Genomic DNA, 20,965 nt, shown 5'->3' with positions numbered 1-20,965 from the left:
TACCAAGCCTTGTAGTTACCCAGCCTTGCTTTCCTATCATCTCCACCCACCGCGTTTTTCTTATCGCACCCGGCACGTGGAGCACGGCGGGGCGGACAAGAGATAAGGCTAGGACAGCCAATGGCAAGCATAGACTAGAGTGCATCTCGGGATATTTTTACACGCCGTTGCGCGTAAGTACTTACGTAGGTAAGTATTCGGGATGGAGCGCGCGGAGATAGCGGCGGGTGGGTTTGAACTGCCGGGGGGTTTCCGCGTTGTTGGGTTGATGGATTAGGGTGTGTCGGAATTGGTGGCTAGTAAACTACTTAGTGTGGGGTTCCGGCTACTACGTAAGTACTACTACGGACTAGATTCATCGGCCCGAGTGTGTAATGATTGGAGTTGATACTCCTATCTACAAAAGATATACTACTCTGTGTTGGTTTCTTGTAGTCGTTCCCAGGCCATTACTCACACGAAAAGCAGCGATAACAGAGAATCAAGGTTAGATCTATATGCACTATTCGACGTAGTAAGGCTTTATCTAGCGAGGTGCGATTTTGGGTTTTAGAAGCGCGCTTCGCAGACTCCAGCCATTCCTGCGTCGATGACGAAGGGCAGCAGGCTCAAAATTAGGGTAATCACGATTAGATAGGCAAGGGTTGTGTGAAGGCGATCTATAGTGAGTTCCGCGTTAAGAATAGTTTGTCTTCCGATTCGAAAGGATGCGTCGGTTGGGCTGGGGCTACGGCTGTCATCGTTGCGTTGCTCGGCGTTCCGGCCCGCAATGCAATAAGTACGAGGTACTAGTAGTACGTACGAGAAGCAACTCCCCTAGGCCGGTGGCATAAATCTGTGCACGAATCATACCACCATACAGACATCTCAATAACCCCCTGTAGTAACAACAGTGCGTAGATTGAATTCTCAGTGTAAGGACCGTTTCTTGATTGGCAGTATGGCGGCTGCCCCGCAGCTAAGTATGCAATGTCCGCCTTCCGTACGCTACTGCGCACGCGAGCTGCGCCTCCTGCCTCAATGTTCAGCTTGCTGCACTACAAAACCTCTAAACACCACTACTCCTCCTCACCTTTGGCTTAGGAAAGCACCACCTAGCGTTCGCAATAGATTTAAGAGCTATCATCTCTCTGCCCTGAGTGGGTGAGCCTCTAGCTGCCATCGATTTCGTCAGCCTGCTTAAAATCTATGACACCTGCCTCTACTCCTCACCCAGAAAGACACACGGCTTGATGCGGCTGCTATATGACACATCCATCGGGTTTGCATTGACTGGAGATTTGATTGGAGGAGATATCCCCGCTTATGCGATCCTTTCGCACACTTGGCAAGAGGGGGAGGTGACCTTTGCCGATCTCGAAGATTCACCTCATGGGGGAAGAGCCATGGCAGGGTATCAGAAGCTTTATTTCTGCGCTCAAAAAGCTGCGCTGGATGGCCTGAAATACTTCTGGGTGGACTGCTGCTGCATCGACAAGTCTAATTCGGTCGCACTTGAACATGCTATCAACTCTACGTTTTACTATTATCAGAATGCAGCAAAATGCTACGTCTATCTATCTGATGTATCTACGAAGGAGGGGAAAGAGATCAGCGAAGACTCCGATTGCAGGTGGCAGTCAGTCTTTTGGGAAAGCCGATGGTTTACCCTGAGTTGGACCCTTCAGGAACTTCTTGCCTCGCGTTCAGCTGACTTCTTCTCCCGTGAAGGCGAAAAGCTTGGTGATAAAAACATACTTCGGCAAACTCTCCATGAGATAACTGGTATTGCCACCCTAGCTCTTGAAGGAAAACCTTTGGCTGATTTCAGTGTAAGAGAGCCGTTGTTGTGGGCAGCAAACCGCCGATCAACACTGAAAGAAGGTCAGATATACTCTCTTCTAGGCATCTTCGGCATCAAGATGACGATGGTTCATGGAGAAGGCGGCTGGAACGCATGTCTTCGCTTTTGGGATGAGATATTTAGGAGAATCGAGGACTACACCATTTTGCTTTGCACAAAGCCCTCGGATACCAACAATGATCGACAGAGTGCAGTCTGGACCTACTAGCCCCCCCACCAACCTTATCAGTGGAAAGAATGAAGGAAACCTCGAAAAAGCTGGATTGGCGCAGCATCGCGCGACATTCTCTAATAGACCTTGCCTCCACAGAGCCTCTCGCAAGCCATCTACCGTCTAGCATGAACACTTCACAACGTCCAGAGATAACCACAAATAGGCTCAGAATGAGCCTTTTTCTTAAGAATTCCGGTCCAGATCTCATTTGTTGGACATACTGTACTTAGGAATGGCATGGGAGGACATATGCAGTGTGCACCCGAGTGGTTTCAATTAGCGCAGAAAAGCTTGCAAATGCACCACACCCAAAAGGATATGCAAGTGGAGAGATATATCATGTTGATGTGAGTCGTCTCAAAGGCTTTGAGTAGAAAACTATCTATCTTTCGATAAAAGAGCAATGATCGAGCTACTCGGGTTGAATATGGATTAGTTACAAAATATGTTGCAATGAAAGGATAAAAGGACGCCTTACTGTGGCGCCCGATATCCATTGATGCTTAGAGAAATCCGATAAAGAGTGCATAAATTCAGTCGGGTATTATACAGTTGCAACCTTCAGATCTTCCACATCCAAGGTAAGAGAAGCGCATCCCTTTGCAATGAGCTCATGTGAGGCCATAGATACCCTTACCCGCTTTCTTCTTGATTCATGATAAAGATGCGGAAGATATAATCCTAGTGTTGTTCGAGCTTCTATGAATGCTTGATAGTTGTACTCATAAAGATTGTGATATCTCGGCCGAATGCTCCGCCAGCCGTCGCCACGTATCAAGTTAAACCGCCAACATGGATCTCTTGTCCGATCAAAACGGCACACAAGAACAAAAGAATCAAACTCGTCAGCCCGTTCAGGCTTGAAATGGAAGAACCCCAGAAACACACCTGTATGTCCTGCAAACAGCATTCTTCGAACCGGGTCCCAGCAACCAACAGGTTCGATCTCGGAAAGTCCGATATCCAGATGATCCAAACGTACTGGCTTGGCGATTAAAAGTACGCGCTCACGGATAGGGGTGACTTCCTCTGCTGAAAGCGTTATAGCAACTTGAAGAGATTTGATAGATCTACGACGCTGAATAGTCGCCAGGCGATTAGGAGAGGCCCTTACGTATAGACTTGGCCTAACCTGTCGCAGAAACACTCCAAGAGAATAAAGTTCAGTGCCGAACATACCGCGGCTATGATTGATAGGAAGCATGTGGCAGCCTGTACCCGGATCTATCGCAAGTGGGACTTCGAACTTCAATCCTCTATTAGTGACCGAGAACTCGCAAATATCGAGGACAGTATCCTGCGCAACCACCAATGATCCAGTATCTTCGAAGTCGGCTGGTGATGAGGCAAGCAGACCACTGTGTTGGTCACCCTCGACTGCCGTGTTTCTTCTTGTCCATCCGAAAATAGACATATCGGGACTGTTTCTAATGATCTCCTTTTGCAGTCTGATAAACGCATTTTCTCCCTCTCCGTAAAGCATAGGCATGTTGATTCCAAGTATCCCAAGCAAACTGTATGCGCGGTCTTCTTCTCGTTTTGTCTCCCTCCTAGCGGCCCATGACATCCGCACGGCTACTGGCACCTCTGCGAGGGAGACAGCATTGGTCAAAACGTCTGGGTCAACTTGAGTAATTGACGCCAGTTCCGAATGTAGGCTCACCTTATCGCCTCGAAAATTCCACTCCTCATCATAGAACCGAACGATGGACGGCGCAATCAGCTCCTGTAGCGTCCAACCCTGCCAGAACCATTTACAATCCCCGAAGAATTATTTTCCGGGTCTTAAATCGCTAAGGAATGCATAGCAAACAACAGAGGCTCGATACCATCTAAACATCGAATTGATGGCCTCGGTGAGCTCTGCGCTGCTTGATTTGTCGATACAACAGGTGTCGACCCAGAAGTATTCCAGGCCATCCCATGCGGCCTGTTCCCCACAGAAAAGAATCTTCGTATAGCCCGACTTATCCTTCCCAGTGCCATTGACCAGGTCTCCAAAGGTGACCTCCTCAGCATCTGCTCCCCACGTATGCGAAAGTATCGCATAACTAGGGACGTCCTTATCCGAAAACTGAGTAATAGTGATGTCGCCAGTAGCGCTGCGTCGCAATAGTCGCATGATTGTGTATGCGCTGGGCGGGTGCGGGGAGCAAGGACGCGGATTTGGCAGGTCCAAACGCGGCAGCCTACTAAAGTAGCGAAGAAAGGCAGCAGGGCGACACGCTCATGTGGTCAGAACATCAGTCCTACCCATCAGGTTTAGTAATTTTGTAAAGAAAACAACAAAGCTCTTCGCGATATAGTAACACGTTACGTGTACAAGCGTAGGACGGGAAGACGACGGCGCTATTCCCTGTCGAAGTGGGGGTCCCGTGAGAGAGCTCTTGATATAGCGCAGCAAGGCTAGGCGAAGATAATCTTGCAAGGTCTGAAGGTCTAATCTAGTCATGGCATTTCTTTCTATATTGTCCATAAAAACTCTGGTTTTTTCCAAAAAAAAAACAATTTCATAAATAGTCAAATCCATTAAATATCAAGATCAATGAGAGGTGTTGGAGTGATTGCTACGGGCTAGCGGAGACCTCAAAAGCTACATAACTATGGATGTATCTCAAACCACCTCTCTTTCCCAACGTGCCGCTATCTTATCGTTACCCCACACATATCCTATGATCTTGAAGCTATTCTTCTTTCGGGTACTGCAATGTTCAAGAAGCATCAGCAAAGTCGTGTTACAATACGGCCTTTGTCGTCCAAGATTCCCATGCCTATACTGCTTACTTATTGACAAGGCTGCGAAGAAATACAATTGGAGTTAACCTGTCGCATAGAAGCTTGCAGGTGGTCCTAAGTAGCTTTCCCGCACACCTCCTAAATCAATAACAATTTTTTCCAGTGCCATGTTCTCAGCCTGAAGCGAAATCTTTAAAGTGTGCGCACCAGCATCGCCAAGATCTACTTGGTGCGTTTTGATCCAAACGCAATTCATGACCGACTCCAACCATCCGAGTGGTAGCTCACCTGCCTTCTTAGGTTCTTGTACCAGCTTGTGCTTCTCAATTTCCTTACCGTCAAGCGAGAGGCCGTAAAGAGCTGGTGAAGTTGGGTTTACATCAAGCGTCAACGTGAAGTACAAGTGCAAGGACGCCTTGGTGATTAACGTGAATGTGTAGAAAGGGTACAGTAGCTCACAACTCTGCAAGCCCGAGTTCGGTTGCATGCGAAAGCTTATCGCCCCGCTCGCTTCTCGGCCAAGGTATGGGTGTCTCCAACAACCAACAGTGTTCTTGTTTGCGAAGTGAGTAGCTGGAATGGAGACGACTCCATCAGCCTCGACATGTCCAACGAACTGAGGCGGTGTGCTACGGTCCTTCACTGGAACGTGAATATGTTCGTAATCCCCAATATCGCTGCGTAGAACCAACAAGACCTCATTATCGAAGTCCTTAGGTACGAGTTGCCAGTTCACCGTGACCTGGATCGTCGGATCTTTTCCTTCGAATGTGGGGTCCAAGATCCCACTAGCGTTCACCGGCATCCAATCTACTGGACTTTCAACCTGCCAGCTGAGTCTCTTCGGACCACGCAAGTACAACTCAAAAGCTCTGGATTGCGGGCCATATGGATCCATCGCCGGTAATGTAACACCAGGTACGAGGTCTCTTCGCGAAGGATGCGTGCGGTCGCTCTCTTCGTTGCACAACCCGGGTCGCAAGCCCTCAGTACCCTCAACAGCAACACCTATGTTTCCGACGATCGGGTTCGATTCTTGAATCGCTTGGACGAGACAAAGCCCACTTATCATGTCGCGTGAAGGCGCATGCCAAGTCTCGCGGTATCCGAGGTGAGGCTGTCGCATGATATGGTTCCACTTCCCGCCAAGCATCGCGTGATACTTCTGAGACAGCTGGAAGTCGTTTTTGAAGAGGGAAATTGATTGGTTGAAGAAATGGTTGGCTGAATTGCGACGTTGTTTTGCATAGAGTGCGTTCTTTGCACGACAGATTTGGAGTGCCGTGTAGGTGTGCGATGCTTCGATGGGGTGTAAAATGAGTTGGAAGAAAGAAGGTCTAGTTGCTGTGTTTAATCGGGTGGATAGAGCTTCAGCGTCATCGGCAAGCGCCTCCCAGCTTGACAGGATGTTGTCTGCCTCCGAATAGTTGATGAGCGAGAATGTCTCCGGTTCAACATGTTCGTGTTTTCGCAGAGCTATGAGTTTGTCGTACCTAAGTAAGAGTTTTGCAGTTTGTAGCGCTAGCTCGCTGCCAAAAGTACGAGAAGTGAATGATTCGAGGAAGGCTGGAAGGTTGCCCAAATTCATAGCGTGCGTATCCCACGCCAATGACATGACAAAGCTCAGTGGTACTTCAAGGGGCTTTATGTCCCCAACGTTGAAAATCCAAATCTGGTCTGCACCATGGCGATGTGCTTGATCGAGTTGGTGCCAAACCTTGGCAAGAGAATTGCTGTTCAGCCATTTGTAACTTCGCGGTTCTCCAACATACTCGAGGTGATAGTACACCCCGGCACCGCCTCTTCGCATCCTCTCTGCTTCGGTTGGAAGTCTTCGAATCGTGCCGAAATTATCGTCGGCAAAGAGAAGTGTCACGTCTTCCGGGATTTCGAGTCCATTTTCATAATACTCCTGCACTTCCTTATACAGTGCCATCACTTGGGGTACTGCGTCTTCTCCACCGTACACGTCGCTGATGATGTTTCTTTGCGTTGACAGGACCTCCTTCAACACTTCTTGTGGGTTTTCAACTCCCATCTCTCGGTCGCCATCACCTCGCATGCCGATCGTGATCACGCTCTCAAAATTCGAGGCTCGTTGCGCCCCTTCAACAAAATACTTTGTGATCTTCTCTTTGTTCTTTGTCCAATCCCAGCTCTGCTCGGGTTCATTGTACGGCACATCGAACCACTCATTCATCGCGCGCTGCATTGGTTCGTGATGCGATGTAGACACTACGATTCCGTATTTATCAGCAAGCTCTTGATTCAGGGGATCGTCCATGAAGAAGGAATTCCCTGGATGCGGATAACCGAACCACATCGCTGGCCAGAGAAAGTTTGCTTTTAGCCGTAGCAGAAGTTCAAAGACGTGCTTGTAGAACTCAGAATTGTACTTTGGTCCATACTTCTCGTGTACCCACGCTGATAGTGCAGGCGCTTCATCGTTGATGAAGATACCGCGGTACTTGACTGACGGCGGTCCTTGCACAGTTCTGACGTCTAGTGCATAAAGAGATGAGCTTTTCTCCACTGGTACATCTGCCCACCAATGCCAACTAGGGTCCCTTAGCCATGGCTGCACATGTTGAGTCACTCATCCCACTTACGGCGAAACACCAATTTGCTCAGACAACGAATAGATACCGAAAATAGTGCCCCGCTTGTCACTCCCGCAGATCACGAGAGCATTCGTGCATCCATCCCATGGCGTACTTACAAGTGCCGTACACCAAGTCTCCCATTTGCTTTCGACAATGGTGATGTCGATGCTTCCACTCAAAGCTAATTGATGGATGTGTCTGGACCTCTGGACACTGCCAACGATGATAACGCATGATGATGTGCTCTGCTCTGAGGTGATGGTAGGCGCCTCTTCCCCAGTCACTCTCGCAATGTCTTGAGCGAGCGTTGTGGCTGCGATACGGATACCCTCGAAGTCTTCGTGGTCGACAATGATAGGTGCATTGACCAGCGATATCGCGCAGGCAGCAGGCTTGTGTGCCACGAAAGCAGCCTGGTGCATGGTGCGTTAATTCACCGCTAGATATGGGGAGATCGGAAGAGCTCTTAAGAAACTCGGAAACCACACAGAGTCTAGTGTATAAGAGGCGGCGGGGAGATCCGGAGGAAACTTCCGCACCACAAAGTAAGGCCTTTGGTTTTGGTGATGGGAGTAACCATTAGGAGGTCGCAAGACTTTATTTCTTAATAGCTTTCCCGCGTGCTCACGTGCACAGCCCTGAAGGAGTATAAAGCTCCGCTCCAGTATGATACCCTATGCTGGTAACCCGCTGAAAAAATAACTGGGATTACGAAATGGACCATAGCGCACTCGAATCAGTGCCGATTACCAAGAACTTTAAAAAAAATCATATTTTATAGGCGTAAAATTCACGACAACGTAAGGATGCCTGGTAAGAGAAACTTGGAATTTGTCCGTGACATATAAGAGGATAGAATTCAGTTTCGGAATAGATCCTAGAACTAAGAGGACGCCATGTTATCGAGACGAGGTACAAACTATTTCACAGTCGCAGTTATTCCTTCAACCGGGTGGCTGGTTCACGGTAAAACCGGCCGAGACGTCTGGGCGGCGATAGTTTCCCTGCTTCCCCACCCAACTGCCACCCATACCTCATCCCCCCGGATTTCTTCCCCCGCAGTTCTGGCCTAGCGGCGCGGCCCCAAGACGGCAAAAAGTCCGGCTGGGCGTAATCATGTGGCCTTGTTTCTCGATTGATTCATGGAAGTTTAGTCTTGTGGTGGCTGAAAGGATAATGTACAAATGTCCCTTGTACTCCCACCCGTTGCACATCTCAACCCTCCCCTTCTCCACTCTTTTCCTTACCAGCATCGACTGGTGAAGGTCGTTAGCCGACGATCCTTTGTCTCCTCCGACCATCATCACAATGGCTATGTCGCAGGTCTCTACTCAGACGGCGGCGATGCCGCGTCAAAGCTCAGCCGATGACAGCGACCCATTAATGCAGCAACAGCTTGTCGAGGCCGCCGTCGCCAGTTCTGAAGCTGAGACTAAGCTGCCGCGTATGGAGCTCTTTAAGCGCTATCGACCTGCCATCACTTACTCTGCGCTTTTATCCTTGGCCCTTGTCATGGAGGGCATGGATGTCGGTCTCATCAACAATTTTTTCGCACATCCGGCGTACCGTCGAAGGTTTGGCAACGATTACAACGTGAAGGGTGAACTGGTTATCTCGACCCGATGGCAGACGATTATTGGTGCTGGTAACAACATTGGTTCCATTATCGGTCTCTTGATCAACGGTTGGCTCCAATCTCGCTACGGTTCTCGCAGGGTATACTTAGTGAGTCTCTCCTTGACAACACGATCTAGAAAAAACGTTACTTACACGCTTATTTAGGGTGGAATGGCACTCATGGCATGCACTATCTTCATTCTCTTTTTCGCCCAGAATGTCGAGATGCTTCTCGTTGGCAACATCATGTGCGGTATCCCGTGGGGTATCTTCCAGACCCTTACCACCGCCTATGCCGCCGAGATTAGCCCCACCGCCATGCGTGGCTACCTGACCGCATGGGTGTCAATGTGCTGGGGTGCTGGCTCATTTTTAGCCGCTGGAGTGCTCAAGGGCACTATCAACATCAAGGGCAACGCTGGCTGGCAGATCCCTTACGGTCTCCAGTGGATGTGGATCCCCCCTCTGTTTCTTGTTGCCTGGTTCGCGCCCGAGTCGCCCTGGTATCTTATCCGTCGCGGCAAGATTGATGAGGCTGAGAAGAGCCTGCGCCGCTTAGCTCGCCCAGGGCACTACACTGAGCAGTCAATGCGCGAGACCTTAGCCCTCATGAAGCATACTAATGAGATGGAAAAGGTAGATGCCCAGAATGCTAGCTATGCTGACTGCTTTCGTGGGGAAAACAGGCGACGCACGGCAATTGTCAGCATGGCCTGGATTATTCAGATCTTCAACGGCCAGTCCATAACCAACTTTGCCGCAACAATGCTCCGTGCCATTGGTATGAGCGCCACCAATGCCTTTAGCTATACCATGGGTATTCAGTCAGTTAATATTTTTGCCACCGGGATCGCCATTGCCCTTATGGGTTCAGTCGGCCGCCGTACCTTCTACCTCTACGGCTCAGCCTCCATAGGCTTCTTCATGCTTATCGTAGGCATTCTGGGCTTTGCTATCAAATCAGCCTCGGACGTTGCCATTCCCGTTGCTGTTTTTCTCATTTTTGTCCAAATCGCTTTCAAGATTTCTCTCGGCCCGACTACCTACGTTATCGCCGGCGAGATACCCTCGTCTCGCGTTCGTGCCCAGACTATCGTCATTGGGCGCTCTCTCTACGTTTGTGGCCAGGTTGTCGTACAGCAGCTCAACCCCCGCATGCTCAACGATGACCCTACCGCATGGAACTGGGGTGCAAAAACTGGCATGTTCTATTTCGGCTTTTGTCTGATCTGGGTAATCTGGATCTTTTTCTTCCTGCCGGAAACCAAGGATCGAAGCTTTGCTGAGATCGATTACCTCTTCACAAAGAAGACGCCCGCCCGCAAGTTCCGCAGTACCACCGTCGACCGTGAGTCTTAGTAGCCCTTTCCCTACCAATCTTTACTCTGACTAACTCATCTTCCCAGTATTTGAAATGACTCCAGAGTACAAATCTGAAGAGAAGTCCAGCGAATTCGACGGACAGGTCCAGCATATCGATGTTGTTAGCGATGCGAAGCGTGCTGCTTAACAGATCGAGATTTTTGTCACTAGGAAGGATCTAAAGATTTATAGACTCATTTTATAATATGAACGAAGAGAAACCCCTGTGTTTACATTCTTTGCTAATTGCGAAAAGGCGCAATTACTCAACTAAGCCCTCTTATTGACGCGCATGTTATCACATTAGGTCTGAGCGTAGTTCTAGTGAGCCACTTAGAAGCTCGCTAAGTGCCAATCATATGTGTAGGAGACGTTGTGAGAAGGGAATTTTAATGTGGTCTTGACAAAAGTAGGCGACTCGCCCGTGAGATACATGGACCATTTTTGTTGCAACCAACAATAAAATGCCGAAAGTCCGAGCGAGTTTCCTGTAGGCATCAAAATTTTGCTCAATCTCTATACATACATATTATATCTAGTGTAAGCTACCCCTAAGCGCCAGGCAGAAGGGCTGTCCATAAATATAACACCATCTCATGTATTTGTGAGGTTGTGACGCAGTGCCTGTGCGCGTACTGGATCCCAACTACAATGACTCTGAAGTTTTGAACAAGCACCTCTAATAGTCTATATCTACTATTTTCGGGTCATAGCAAGTTAGGATAAAAGAAATTTCTATGTGTGCGGTGATGGAATAAGGTATACTGACTAGGGTAAGCCCGCATTACGCTATCCCAGCTGTACATATGGTTATTGGATGGTACGGTGGCTGCGTCCAATATTACGTAGTTGACCTCAGATGCTCAATCGCAGGCCCCTATTTCGGCCTTCCTAGAATATTATTTATTATGCCAGTAATTCTTCTGGTCTCGCCTTCCTTACGTCCAATATTACCTCCTTCAACTGATCGAACATAACTATCGTTCTGAGAGCAGGCAATGGCAGACCCTCTGAGCATCGCGGGGTCTGTAGTTGGCATTACTATAGCCGGTGTACAAATCTCCGTGAAGCTGTATGCTTCGCGGAAAAAGTTGCGACAGCTGGTCAAATGATCACAAGCATCGTGGACGACATCAGCAGCACAAGCGCCGTCCTCAACCAAGCGCGCGAATTGATTATACTTTAGCCTGATGTGTAAGGCGTTCTCAAGCCGGTTTTCAGCTCTGTCGCTTTGAAGGACATATCGGATGCTCTTCAGCGTTGCAGGTTAGTCTTTACGGAGATTGGCATCCTGCTGCGTCGTGCATTTGAATAAGTGGGGAAGTGCCCTGCGTTGCGCTCAAAAATTGAGCTATCCATGTTCGAAAAGGCGAAATGGCCGTTCTTGCAACCCCAATTCAATGATCTTCGCAGCAATCTCCGAGATGCAAAAGGCAATCTAGTTCTTATGATAGCTGTGGCTACCTTTGCCCTTGCGCAGAGGGACGGTCGTCAGCGACCGATCCACGAAACAGAGACACTGGAACTTGGGTCCACTATTGTGCAGCTGGAACAAGCGCTTAGGAGTAAACCACATGAACTGATTGTAGATAAAGTCTCTGAGCAGCCTCCAGACATGACTATTTCGTCTGGTGACAATCTGCTGGCATCTCAGAGTACGATTCTGACGGTAGCGTCCTCGCCCAGCTCACAACAGAACGCCGACCCAGCCTTGGTTTCCAGCATCAGAAAACGTAGAGTCTCTTCAATCAGTAACGGTATTGTTCTAGCGCGTCTGCATTTGAAACTTCCTGATAACACGCAATCGCAAGAGCAAGGAATCCTTGATAGATCGAGCCCAGCTGCCGAAGTAGAGGCAAATATCCTGCCCAAGTCATCCCCAGAGGCGAGATCTATCAAATTTCCTAGATTAAATTTGCCCCATGACCAGCATCCTTCCGAACGGCCTTTTCTTCAGAAGTCTATAGCTTCAACGACAGTTTCCAGGTCAGATGGAACCACCTAACCTCCTAAGAATCGACCACAAGAGAAAACAGCGCCAAAGGATCTCACTCTCACGTCTTCAGCCTCAAGTGCCAGTGATGAAACAAGCTGCTATCAGGGATGGTCTACTGACTGTCTTCAAGGGCTTACGACAAGACCCGGAGACTCTATCACTTTGAATAAGATGAAGCTACCAGAACAGTCTCTCCAGAAACTGGTCAAAACGTACTTTGACGAAGGCCACGATCTACACATCGGGATGCTTGAGCTCACTAAAGAGTAGCAGGAAATAATCAAACAGAATTGCTTGAATTACTCTCATGCTGAGCTTGTGTATGTCTATGCGCAATGCAACATCACCACCTCCAGCATATTTGGCATACTAAACATTGAGATGCTGAAGTGGATCGTCCAGATCAAGAGATCCCCTCAACCCGCTGGTCCGATTGTCCAAGACAAAATGGTTTACGTTCCACGCCCTCCAACTTCTATCTGTCACACAGGCGCCATGAAGACCCTATTTATGAAACTTATAGATAGACTACAATCGAGTCCCAAAGCTCACTTTCGATCATCCTCATCCAATCAAACTCAAAAATTCCAGAAATCCCTGGCGAGCGTCTTCACTAACCGTTTCTTTTTGGAATTAACCCCGTTTCTTTGGAATTTTATATATCACCATCTAAAGCTCTTCAGATTTCTCCTCAGTCTTATGAACCACCAACTGACTATCGCATCTTTCCGATCCAACCACCTCCTGAGGAGAACGGTGAAGACATTGTGAAGGAGCTTCTAGCCCGATGGACAATCTCATGATTTTCCTTTATGTTCTCATACTCTCATGTAATCTCCGTGCTTCCTTATGGTTTTCTCCTTTTGACAAGAGTTTTGCCCTTTATATACTGAGCGATTGTATCATGGGATGCTAAACACTGTTTTCATGCTATGTCTATCTCATATAAAACCTGTTGGCCGTGCTCAGATCTAACAAGTCGACCGGCTCTCCTGAGATTTTGTCGATCTTCAGTTTCGGATTTCCTGAGCAGAAATGGCTAGTCGTTGATTTTCCAAACAGTTCAAAAGCATCGTGCAAGTAATTTGTCATATAAAGTGAACGACTTAAAAGGTAAAGTTAACCTGTTTTTTGTCGCTGTAAAATTAAGGAGTGCCACGTTATAGATCTCTTTGATATGACAGGAGAGAAGGGAGTAAGGAAATGAGCCTAGCCGAATTTTAATCTGCATCCCACGCGACATACTAAGGTGAGAAGTGTCTCATTGTTATCAAAATAACTAAACAAGTACTCAAATCTCCTCAAATTCAAAGTGGAAGTAAATAGTGAGTCCAAGAACAAGAACTACAACCACTCAGTGTCGCGCCGAATGAGAAGTACTGAAGTTGCTAGAATTATCAAAATTCCTTTCGCATTCTTAAATGATGAATAAATGAAGGCTAACTGAAGGCTCAAAGATTCACGTCCAACACCGAGACAGATCCGCTGCCACCTTGCCGAAGAGGTCCCTCTGCTCTTTTAATACCCTCGGATCATCCAATTAGTCGACAGTCAGACATTTAAGTACGACCTGATATATCGGCGTATTTCATAAGGATCCATAGTTTTGAGGGGCGGCATAATCAATAGGTCATCCAATCCGATCACTAATAACATCATACCCGGCGAATATAAATCAAAAGCATATCTATATCTCACCTGGGGATTCTTGCGACGCCCTTGTCTATCTTAGTTTGAAACTCATCTTTTCTGAACTCATAGATGAATACTTTCTATGAGGATACATTTGAATTCCTTAAAGAGGTCGTCGGGCTTTCAGAAGTGGCTCTAGATTAGCTCGTTCGTTACCTTGTAGGTTCTAATCTTCCAAGTCTGCGTCGAGTTTCTCCCCAGTGCTCTACTCCTCCTCTAGGTCTGAAATGACCGTTTCGCCCTGTTTTAGATCATCATTCTGCGGCTCTAAATCGGCTTGTTCATCGCTCTTCGATTCCTCGGCCGGTAACTTTAGGGCGAATCTTTTGTTGCCATGTAGTTCTTTGTCCATCTGCTCTGGGTTTTTCGCTTTAGGAAAGTCATACCCAACCAGATATGGATCTTGCACGTCAAACTCTTCTGATCGTTGAGGATTTAGGCTTCTACCATTTTATAGGAAAAAGGCCACTAAATCTGGGCGGATGTTCTTATGTAGCCAACCACTTGCATATGATAGCACAGCACTTGCCACAAAACCTTTCGCGAGCCTAAGTATTGCGCCCAGCGGCTGACCGCTGAACAGTTATCGTGAGAATTCCCGTAGCGCTCTAGCAGAAAGATCATCTATAGGTGACAAAGAATTTGCCTTTCCTAAGTTTCTAGTAAGTTTATGAACATACTCGATCATATTATATTAATCGTTAAAACCCTTTCGGCAAATCAAGTGAGATCGATGCATTCTAGACCAAGCAAAATTTTTTTCAGTTGGATATCGCAGAGAAACCGGCCTAGTTTGAGAAAGTCTTTCTTAGCAGGGTAATGATTCTGGTATTTCTCTCTTAGACAGGGTCTCTCTTTCTTTCCACGTAGTTGACTTGCTTCCCTTTCTTCCAAGCAGTCGATTTCGGTTGCCAGTTGTCAAACTCGAAACCTTTCGTCTGCATTTTAATTAGCTCTTTCTGTTGCTTCGCAGCTAGATTGTCTCTCTCACTAGTTGCGACGACCGTAGCTAGTCCTGAGTCTTGCATGTGGTGGCAGACAGCACCGAATGTCTGGCTCACTGGCCGCGTTCCACAGCTGTCCTGTGCCATGATGCGATGGTACTGGGCAGCTCAACCAGATCCTCGTTTAGGAAACCCTTTCTTCTGCTTCGTTATAATCGTCCGTGTGGACTGTAGGCTTCTCCCCATGAACGAGTTGAGCCATATTTCTGGACCATGCTCTGAAAAAGGCACTCCAAGCAACTTGGCGCAACAGGGCCCTCTCAGTGGCTCGCAAGAGGCGCGCAAGAGAATCCGGCCCTTGCAGGATGCCCACGTTCGTCAGGTGGACATCAGCATCTCTTCCACCTTTTACCCAATTGTCAACGTCCTCTCGGCTAGAGAGCTGATCGAGCCGCACGATACGCTGCCGCGCTGTGTATGATAGCCCAAAGTTGGTGTCTGCTGATGGTTGCGAAGACTGAGACTCCGCACACCGTAGGTCCATGTAGAGTACGATGTAGCAAACCGCGACTCCCACACTGAACATGTCGTAGCTCGCAAGATGCCGCGATGTCTGGACCGATCTGTAAATGCATGCAGCGTGCCACAGACACTTTCCAGACCTCGCCTCATTGCGCTCTAGAAAGTCCTTGAATTTCATCTTAAAACCCGTCATCTTGGTTGTATCAGTTCGCCAACCGGTGCCCGCAAATAAGGTTCGCAAGGAGATGGAGCGGAGGATAGCCAGAACGTGGGGGAGAGATCCATGGCAGCGCCTTGGCTCCCAAGTCGAAAACGCGACATGGTCGATGGATTCATCCAGCAGTATATTCTCAATACTGGCATCCTCATTTTCGATGGAGGGCTGTCCGATAGTCGCCTTGGGGATTTTGAGGTCCATGGCTCTGAGGTGGGAGCCGAACGAGTTCATTACAAGTCTCGATGCAAGGCGTTGCCTTCTGATATTCTTCTCATCAATATACAGTGCCAATAAGCTCATCATGGACAAGAAGGGATCACATTTTGCCTCAGGCGATGGGACTTCATATGGTATCCTTGGACATAATCGGGCAGCTACAAAAATTAGTCATAGCATCAGCTGTCCGAGTCCTGACACACCTTGAAAGTGTATTTGCTTCGTCTTCCAGTCTTTGATATCTTTGGAGTACCATATGTGACTAGGACAGGGCATTTGCAGCGAGATATCAAAAAGACTGAAGTCTGTAGAGATGTCAGTGAAGAGAAAGTGGATGCATTCGAGCACTGTGAGACATTAGTATTGCCATAGGCGTGCAAAGTGAAGAAGCAAGACTGACTATAGGTGCAGTAGATGAGGCGTGTTTCTTCTTCCGATACAAGCCAGCCTGCCCACTCCTCACTAAGAGTAAGGGCGGTCCCCTGGGCTGTTCTCTGGGTGTCTCTTCGAAACAACATCTGATAGCACATGGAAATTAGCATGTGTCTTTGATGGTGGAATAGGATCATCTCTTTGTGTAAACCGCAGGATGAGAGGTGAATGTGGCGTAAGAAAGTGCTCTGGATGAGGGACTTGCTTGGTCGTTCGATATGCATCATGACCTGCAGAGGCTAGTCAGCACGCGTTTGTAAGAAATATAGGAGCTAGATAGCGAGTTACTTCATTGTCAACTGCTCTGCCTAGTAAGTCGCACAAGATCAGTGTGTAGTCTTTGATATCATCAAGTTCAGAGTAGTAGCTTCCTATAGCTGCCGTCGCTAGGAGCAAGATCCAAGGTAACCCCTCGGCTTCTATGCGTGACAAATGCAAGAAGGGGAATTGAGGGTCAAAATACTCGAAGTAGAGATTGACAAAGGCTTGGACAAGGCGTATGGGAACAAAACATGATGCACTATCCTGGCATTGCGTCGCATAGAAGTTTCGTAAGTCTTCATATGCGCGACGGGGGACATTTTGGACGTGGCCAAACGTCTCCGCCTCGGCGGTCTGCATATGATTGGCTTGCGTTTGTGGGAATCGCCGACATGGAGGCTTGCCGTGCAAACCAGAGCTGTCCACAACTGGATATGTCGAATCCGAATCAGAAGAATGTTCTGGCACAATCTGGTTCGAAGACTCGGCTGAGAGGGCCGACATTCCTCGACTCTGCATGCGATAGTCTGGGGGGTGGCTATGTGTCCCAAGGCCGCACTGCTGGTTGTGGTTTCCAATGGCATATGGAGGAGTGTCAAGGACATCTCCCAGTCCCCCAGGTACCAGCCAGAATGGAATGTAAGCTGTCATAGGGTCCCACCCGGCGGCGAATTCGTTCATTACTGTGTCTCCATGGAGGGACGAAGAGGGGTTCCATTGATTGGATGTATAGAAAGTAGTATCGTCATCCAGCGACGAAGGAGTAAATGTAGCGGGCACAGTAATTGGGTGCGTAGCCACTGTAGAAGAAAATGAAAAGCGAATCTGGCTGTTACTGGCAGAGCTGCTTGACGGGTTGCTGTTATCGTGATACAAAGCAACTTGCTCAGTGGCCTCCAGTGGTTGCCTATCCGTCACATGAAGCATGTTTGATTGACTATTGACATCGTTGGGGTGTTGATCAGTTAGAACCGAGCTGCTCATCACAGCATCAATATGCATCGCGGTTGTTTCGCTCGCTCGAGAGGAGAAAGATGTGACATTGGTGGCCTTTCCCGGGCTGTACAGGCACTTGTTTCCGGCCCGCTGGCAGCGCGCACATGGCAAGCCACCCCGACAGCGCTGCTTGAGTCGGGCACATGAAAGACAGGCCTGGACGCAGCGGCGCTGCATGCCGTGCGTCTGATCTCCGTGGTGGTGAATGCTACTGTGGCGCATGAGGGTATCCCTACGACGATGCTTCTGATTAGCGACATTCTGTGTCTATCCAGCCCTGCAATACTACATATGACGCACCTCCGAGCGAAGGACTTGGAGCAAACCTCGCACTGAAATAGCTTGACACCAGAATGCCTTCGCAGGTGCCGGTCCCAGTGCTCTCTCCGCAGGAACGTATCTCCGCAATGCTCGCATGTGAGGCTCGCCGGATCAGACGCCATTTTCAGCCGGTTCGACTTTGGGTGGTGAGAGAATGCGATGATTAGAATTGCACCGGCACCGACCCCGCACAAGCCGTCGCTGGAGCAGGTGCCAGGATTTCCAAGCTGTCAGGTCTTGGACCTACAGTCCTGGGCAGTTTTCGCTCCCAGTAACGGGCAGCTGGTGAATGGGAGAGGTAACGGTCGAGTTCGGGGGAGCAGCACTAGTCTGGACCCACCCCCACCGGCCCCGTCGACTCAAAGGGCTGATCTGGGCCATACTCCACCACTTGAGAGCTAGCAGCCCGCCGAGGCCATAACTCATAGCAATCTACGGGTCGGGTCTTCTCCGCCGGGCGTCTCAGGGAAGATATTCATGTACGAAGACTATCAAAGTATTTGAAACCAACGCCGCTATCATGGCCCGATCGCAGATGCACATTGCCCACGGGCTCTTGATATAGTCCCCAGGGTAATCGTGTCGGTCTTGTGGCCATCATCTTGCTCCCAATGGCCACAATGGGGCAATTAGAGAACTCTCCTGGCCGTACGACGCTTGAGTGGTTCGGTGAGGACAACCCTTATCTTTTAAGGCTCATCCATAGTAATGAGATCCAGGCGCCACTACGTTTCGGCTTCGTGCCAGAGGCGTCACCATCTTCTTGGACACTTGGCTGGACAAGCCATCCGTCCTACCCAATCATCTTGCAGTAGATGACGTGGCCGAGGCAGACTACATCTTTATCTCCCATGCTCACTTTGACCAGTAAGTCAATGACCCCTTGATCTGTATGACACAGCATGCTGACTGCCTGGGAAGTCTGCCTGGAGCCGATCGTATCGCCATCAGAACTGGCGCTATTATAATCGGCAACGGTGAGGCTATCCACTGTCTTCGAAAAGCGGGTGTTCCAGAGGAGCAACTCATTCCAGTGTCTGGCGGCGAGCGGATACCGCTTTTCACGCGCGTAGTTCGCCAGCACGCACAACAAGATCCATACCTACACGCCAAAGGGCCTCCTGGCGCCCCTATCTTCCCAGTGCATACGCTGGCTGCCCTTTCGGTGCATGTATGGCCCTCGCTACATTGTCTGATGCCTGAGGACCACCCCCAGGTCATTGATACAGCAACGGTATACACTGGTTCAGCAACCCCATACACATGTTCCCTAGACATCACGTTTGGGATGAAGCATGGCCTCTTGCGTCTCGGTGATCTTGTCCCACCCGAGAAGCTTAGCGACGGCCAGCGCTCGTTCATAGAGTATATCAGTGACCGGAAACGTAATGTATTCTCCCACTGTGACGGTGGTCAGTTGATGTTCAACTTCGCTATCGGAGATAAGGCCCTTCTCTGGAATGCCCACCTTGGCGCCTACGATGGTGTCATGAGGGACATGCAGCCCAAGCCAGATGTCGCCATCTTGGCCATTGCTGGACGAGCTAACTTGAACGGACGACCGTTTGACGGCTCGTCGGCTCAGTTTGCTGTCAAGGAGGTTGAGTGGCTCGGAAATCCGCGGACGGTAATCTGGGCTCTTCATGATGATAGGTATGTGATTGCCACATGAAACATAGCACCATTAAGGAAACGATGTACTGATATACATCGATCAGCTGCATCCCCCCTTACCGAATTGAAACAGCAGCAGCTACTGCCGCAGTAGAGGAATGCACTGAATCGAAGGTTCTGGATCTGAAACACGCTGAGACGGTCGTGTTGGATTTGTAGGGTTCGGTGACGATACAAGACTCCACCTGGAATTGTAGATACCGGAGGTGAACACATGCATCCTGTATCTTTCTAGAACTAGCCGAAAACCGATATCTATGATAAAACGATCAAAGCACCCATTCGCATATTCTGTACTACATGCCCAATCTCCATTTCTTTCTCGACTGTCTGTACTGAGTACTTTCATCCGATATTGCTCCTCTGGAGCATGAACCAACGGTGATGTATCGCTGACTCGTCCTCTTCCCGCACGCATCTGAAAGAGATCAAAATACAGACGACTATACCGGTGCTATGTGTCCCACACGGCCCCGTCGGCAAGGCCTGTCTGCCCATCAACATGCAGACGTTCCTAGGCATCTGCCTAAAGAAGGCAAACTTTGCGAAGTTCGTAAATACACAAACACGCCGCACCTTACATGAAAGACTGCTTCAACTCAAAACCTCTTTGGTCTTACTTATATTCGGTAATACTGTCTGTAATTATGTCCTCAACCAAGGACGAGAGTGAATCCAACCCGAAAGTAAACGAGATTCAAAAGGAAACGCCGACGACGAATACCGACGAGACGAACAGTGAAGCCGATTTCTTCCCTGAAGGTGGGCGAGAAGCTTGGCTTGTAGTTCTGGGTGCATGGTGTGCGCTGTTCTGTACCTTTGACCTTGTGAGTTGCGGTGGAACATTTGTCGAATACTATAAAAATGGGCCTCTGGCATCGTACAGCACGGGCACTGTCAGTTGGATCACCAGTGCGCAAGTATTCATCCAGGTTGGTAGCATGGCTGTGGTACGTTTCTCCTTGCCTTCCATAGCTTTGTTCTCTCAGAGCCGCCTGCTCACGTACAATCACCACTAGTAGGGCCGCTTATATAACTCGTATAGTCCGCGTTAGATAATCCTTTTAAGTATACCTATATACTACTTTAGTCTTATAATTATCTTACTATTAACTAAGTACTACTAGATTTTTCTCTTATAGTTAGTTCTTAGCTTACTTAGGTTAGGTACTCTCTTTAACGCTAGTGTAACGATGTTACAGCCTCGCTAAGTATCGGACCAATCCCAGAGCCGGATCGGAGGAAGTATCAGCCGCCCCTTCATCAGCTACTCGTTTCTCAGTCGGATCCGATTCGGACCCGACTAGGACAAGTATATA

The 20,965-nt window shown here is 48.7% G+C and overlaps 8 protein-coding genes across 8 annotated transcripts; 5 read left to right on the top strand and 3 right to left on the bottom strand.

Annotated features, from left to right (window-relative positions):
- Positions 1 to 1,232: 1,232 nt before the first annotated feature.
- COCMIDRAFT_100514 (uncharacterized protein) lies at positions 1,233 to 2,051 on the top strand (the record flags this gene model as incomplete). Its single annotated transcript, XM_007691728.1, has 1 exon — positions 1,233 to 2,051. One exon carries the CDS (start codon positions 1,233 to 1,235, stop codon positions 2,049 to 2,051), a length of 819 nt encoding a protein of 272 aa, XP_007689918.1.
- Positions 2,052 to 4,875: 2,824 nt separating this feature from the next.
- Positions 4,876 to 7,818, bottom strand: COCMIDRAFT_27955 (glycoside hydrolase family 115 protein; the record flags this gene model as incomplete). The annotated part of the gene is made up of 2 exons (XM_007691711.1): positions 4,876 to 7,351; positions 7,403 to 7,818. 2 exons carry the CDS (start codon positions 7,816 to 7,818, stop codon positions 4,876 to 4,878), a joined length of 2,892 nt encoding a protein of 963 aa, XP_007689901.1.
- Positions 7,819 to 8,779: 961 nt separating this feature from the next.
- Positions 8,780 to 10,523, top strand: COCMIDRAFT_100496 (uncharacterized protein; the record flags this gene model as incomplete). Its single annotated transcript, XM_007691727.1, has 3 exons — positions 8,780 to 9,121; positions 9,179 to 10,361; positions 10,420 to 10,523. 3 exons carry the CDS (start codon positions 8,780 to 8,782, stop codon positions 10,521 to 10,523), a joined length of 1,629 nt encoding a protein of 542 aa, XP_007689917.1.
- A 1,209-nt stretch (positions 10,524 to 11,732) lies between these two features.
- Positions 11,733 to 12,380, top strand: COCMIDRAFT_27953 (uncharacterized protein; the record flags this gene model as incomplete). The annotated part of the gene is made up of 1 exon (XM_007691710.1): positions 11,733 to 12,380. The coding sequence occupies one exon, from the start codon at positions 11,733 to 11,735 to the stop codon at positions 12,378 to 12,380; it is 648 nt and encodes a 215-aa protein (XP_007689900.1).
- Positions 12,381 to 15,191: 2,811 nt separating this feature from the next.
- COCMIDRAFT_100533 (uncharacterized protein) lies at positions 15,192 to 15,722 on the bottom strand (the record flags this gene model as incomplete). The annotated part of the gene is made up of 1 exon (XM_007691726.1): positions 15,192 to 15,722. One exon carries the CDS (start codon positions 15,720 to 15,722, stop codon positions 15,192 to 15,194), a length of 531 nt encoding a protein of 176 aa, XP_007689916.1.
- A 1,192-nt stretch (positions 15,723 to 16,914) lies between these two features.
- COCMIDRAFT_38492 (uncharacterized protein) lies at positions 16,915 to 18,094 on the bottom strand (the record flags this gene model as incomplete). Its single annotated transcript, XM_007691715.1, has 3 exons — positions 16,915 to 16,951; positions 17,158 to 17,883; positions 17,952 to 18,094. The coding sequence occupies 3 exons, from the start codon at positions 18,092 to 18,094 to the stop codon at positions 16,915 to 16,917; spliced, it is 906 nt and encodes a 301-aa protein (XP_007689905.1).
- A 498-nt stretch (positions 18,095 to 18,592) lies between these two features.
- Positions 18,593 to 19,805, top strand: COCMIDRAFT_6991 (uncharacterized protein; the record flags this gene model as incomplete). The annotated part of the gene is made up of 4 exons (XM_007691706.1): positions 18,593 to 18,641; positions 18,692 to 18,839; positions 18,894 to 19,625; positions 19,691 to 19,805. The coding sequence occupies 4 exons, from the start codon at positions 18,593 to 18,595 to the stop codon at positions 19,803 to 19,805; spliced, it is 1,044 nt and encodes a 347-aa protein (XP_007689896.1).
- A 485-nt stretch (positions 19,806 to 20,290) lies between these two features.
- Positions 20,291 to 20,578, top strand: COCMIDRAFT_47524 (uncharacterized protein; the record flags this gene model as incomplete). The annotated part of the gene is made up of 1 exon (XM_007691725.1): positions 20,291 to 20,578. A coding segment is annotated over one exon (288 nt), but the record flags the coding sequence as incomplete, so codon positions are not given.
- Positions 20,579 to 20,965: the final 387 nt, after the last annotated feature.

This window comes from Bipolaris oryzae (assembly GCF_000523455.1).
Source record: "Bipolaris oryzae ATCC 44560 unplaced genomic scaffold scaffold_107, whole genome shotgun sequence".
Taxonomy (NCBI): domain Eukaryota; kingdom Fungi; phylum Ascomycota; class Dothideomycetes; order Pleosporales; family Pleosporaceae; genus Bipolaris; species Bipolaris oryzae.
Note: the sequence above shows the minus strand (reverse complement) of the source record. Positions and strands in the feature narration are given on the sequence as shown.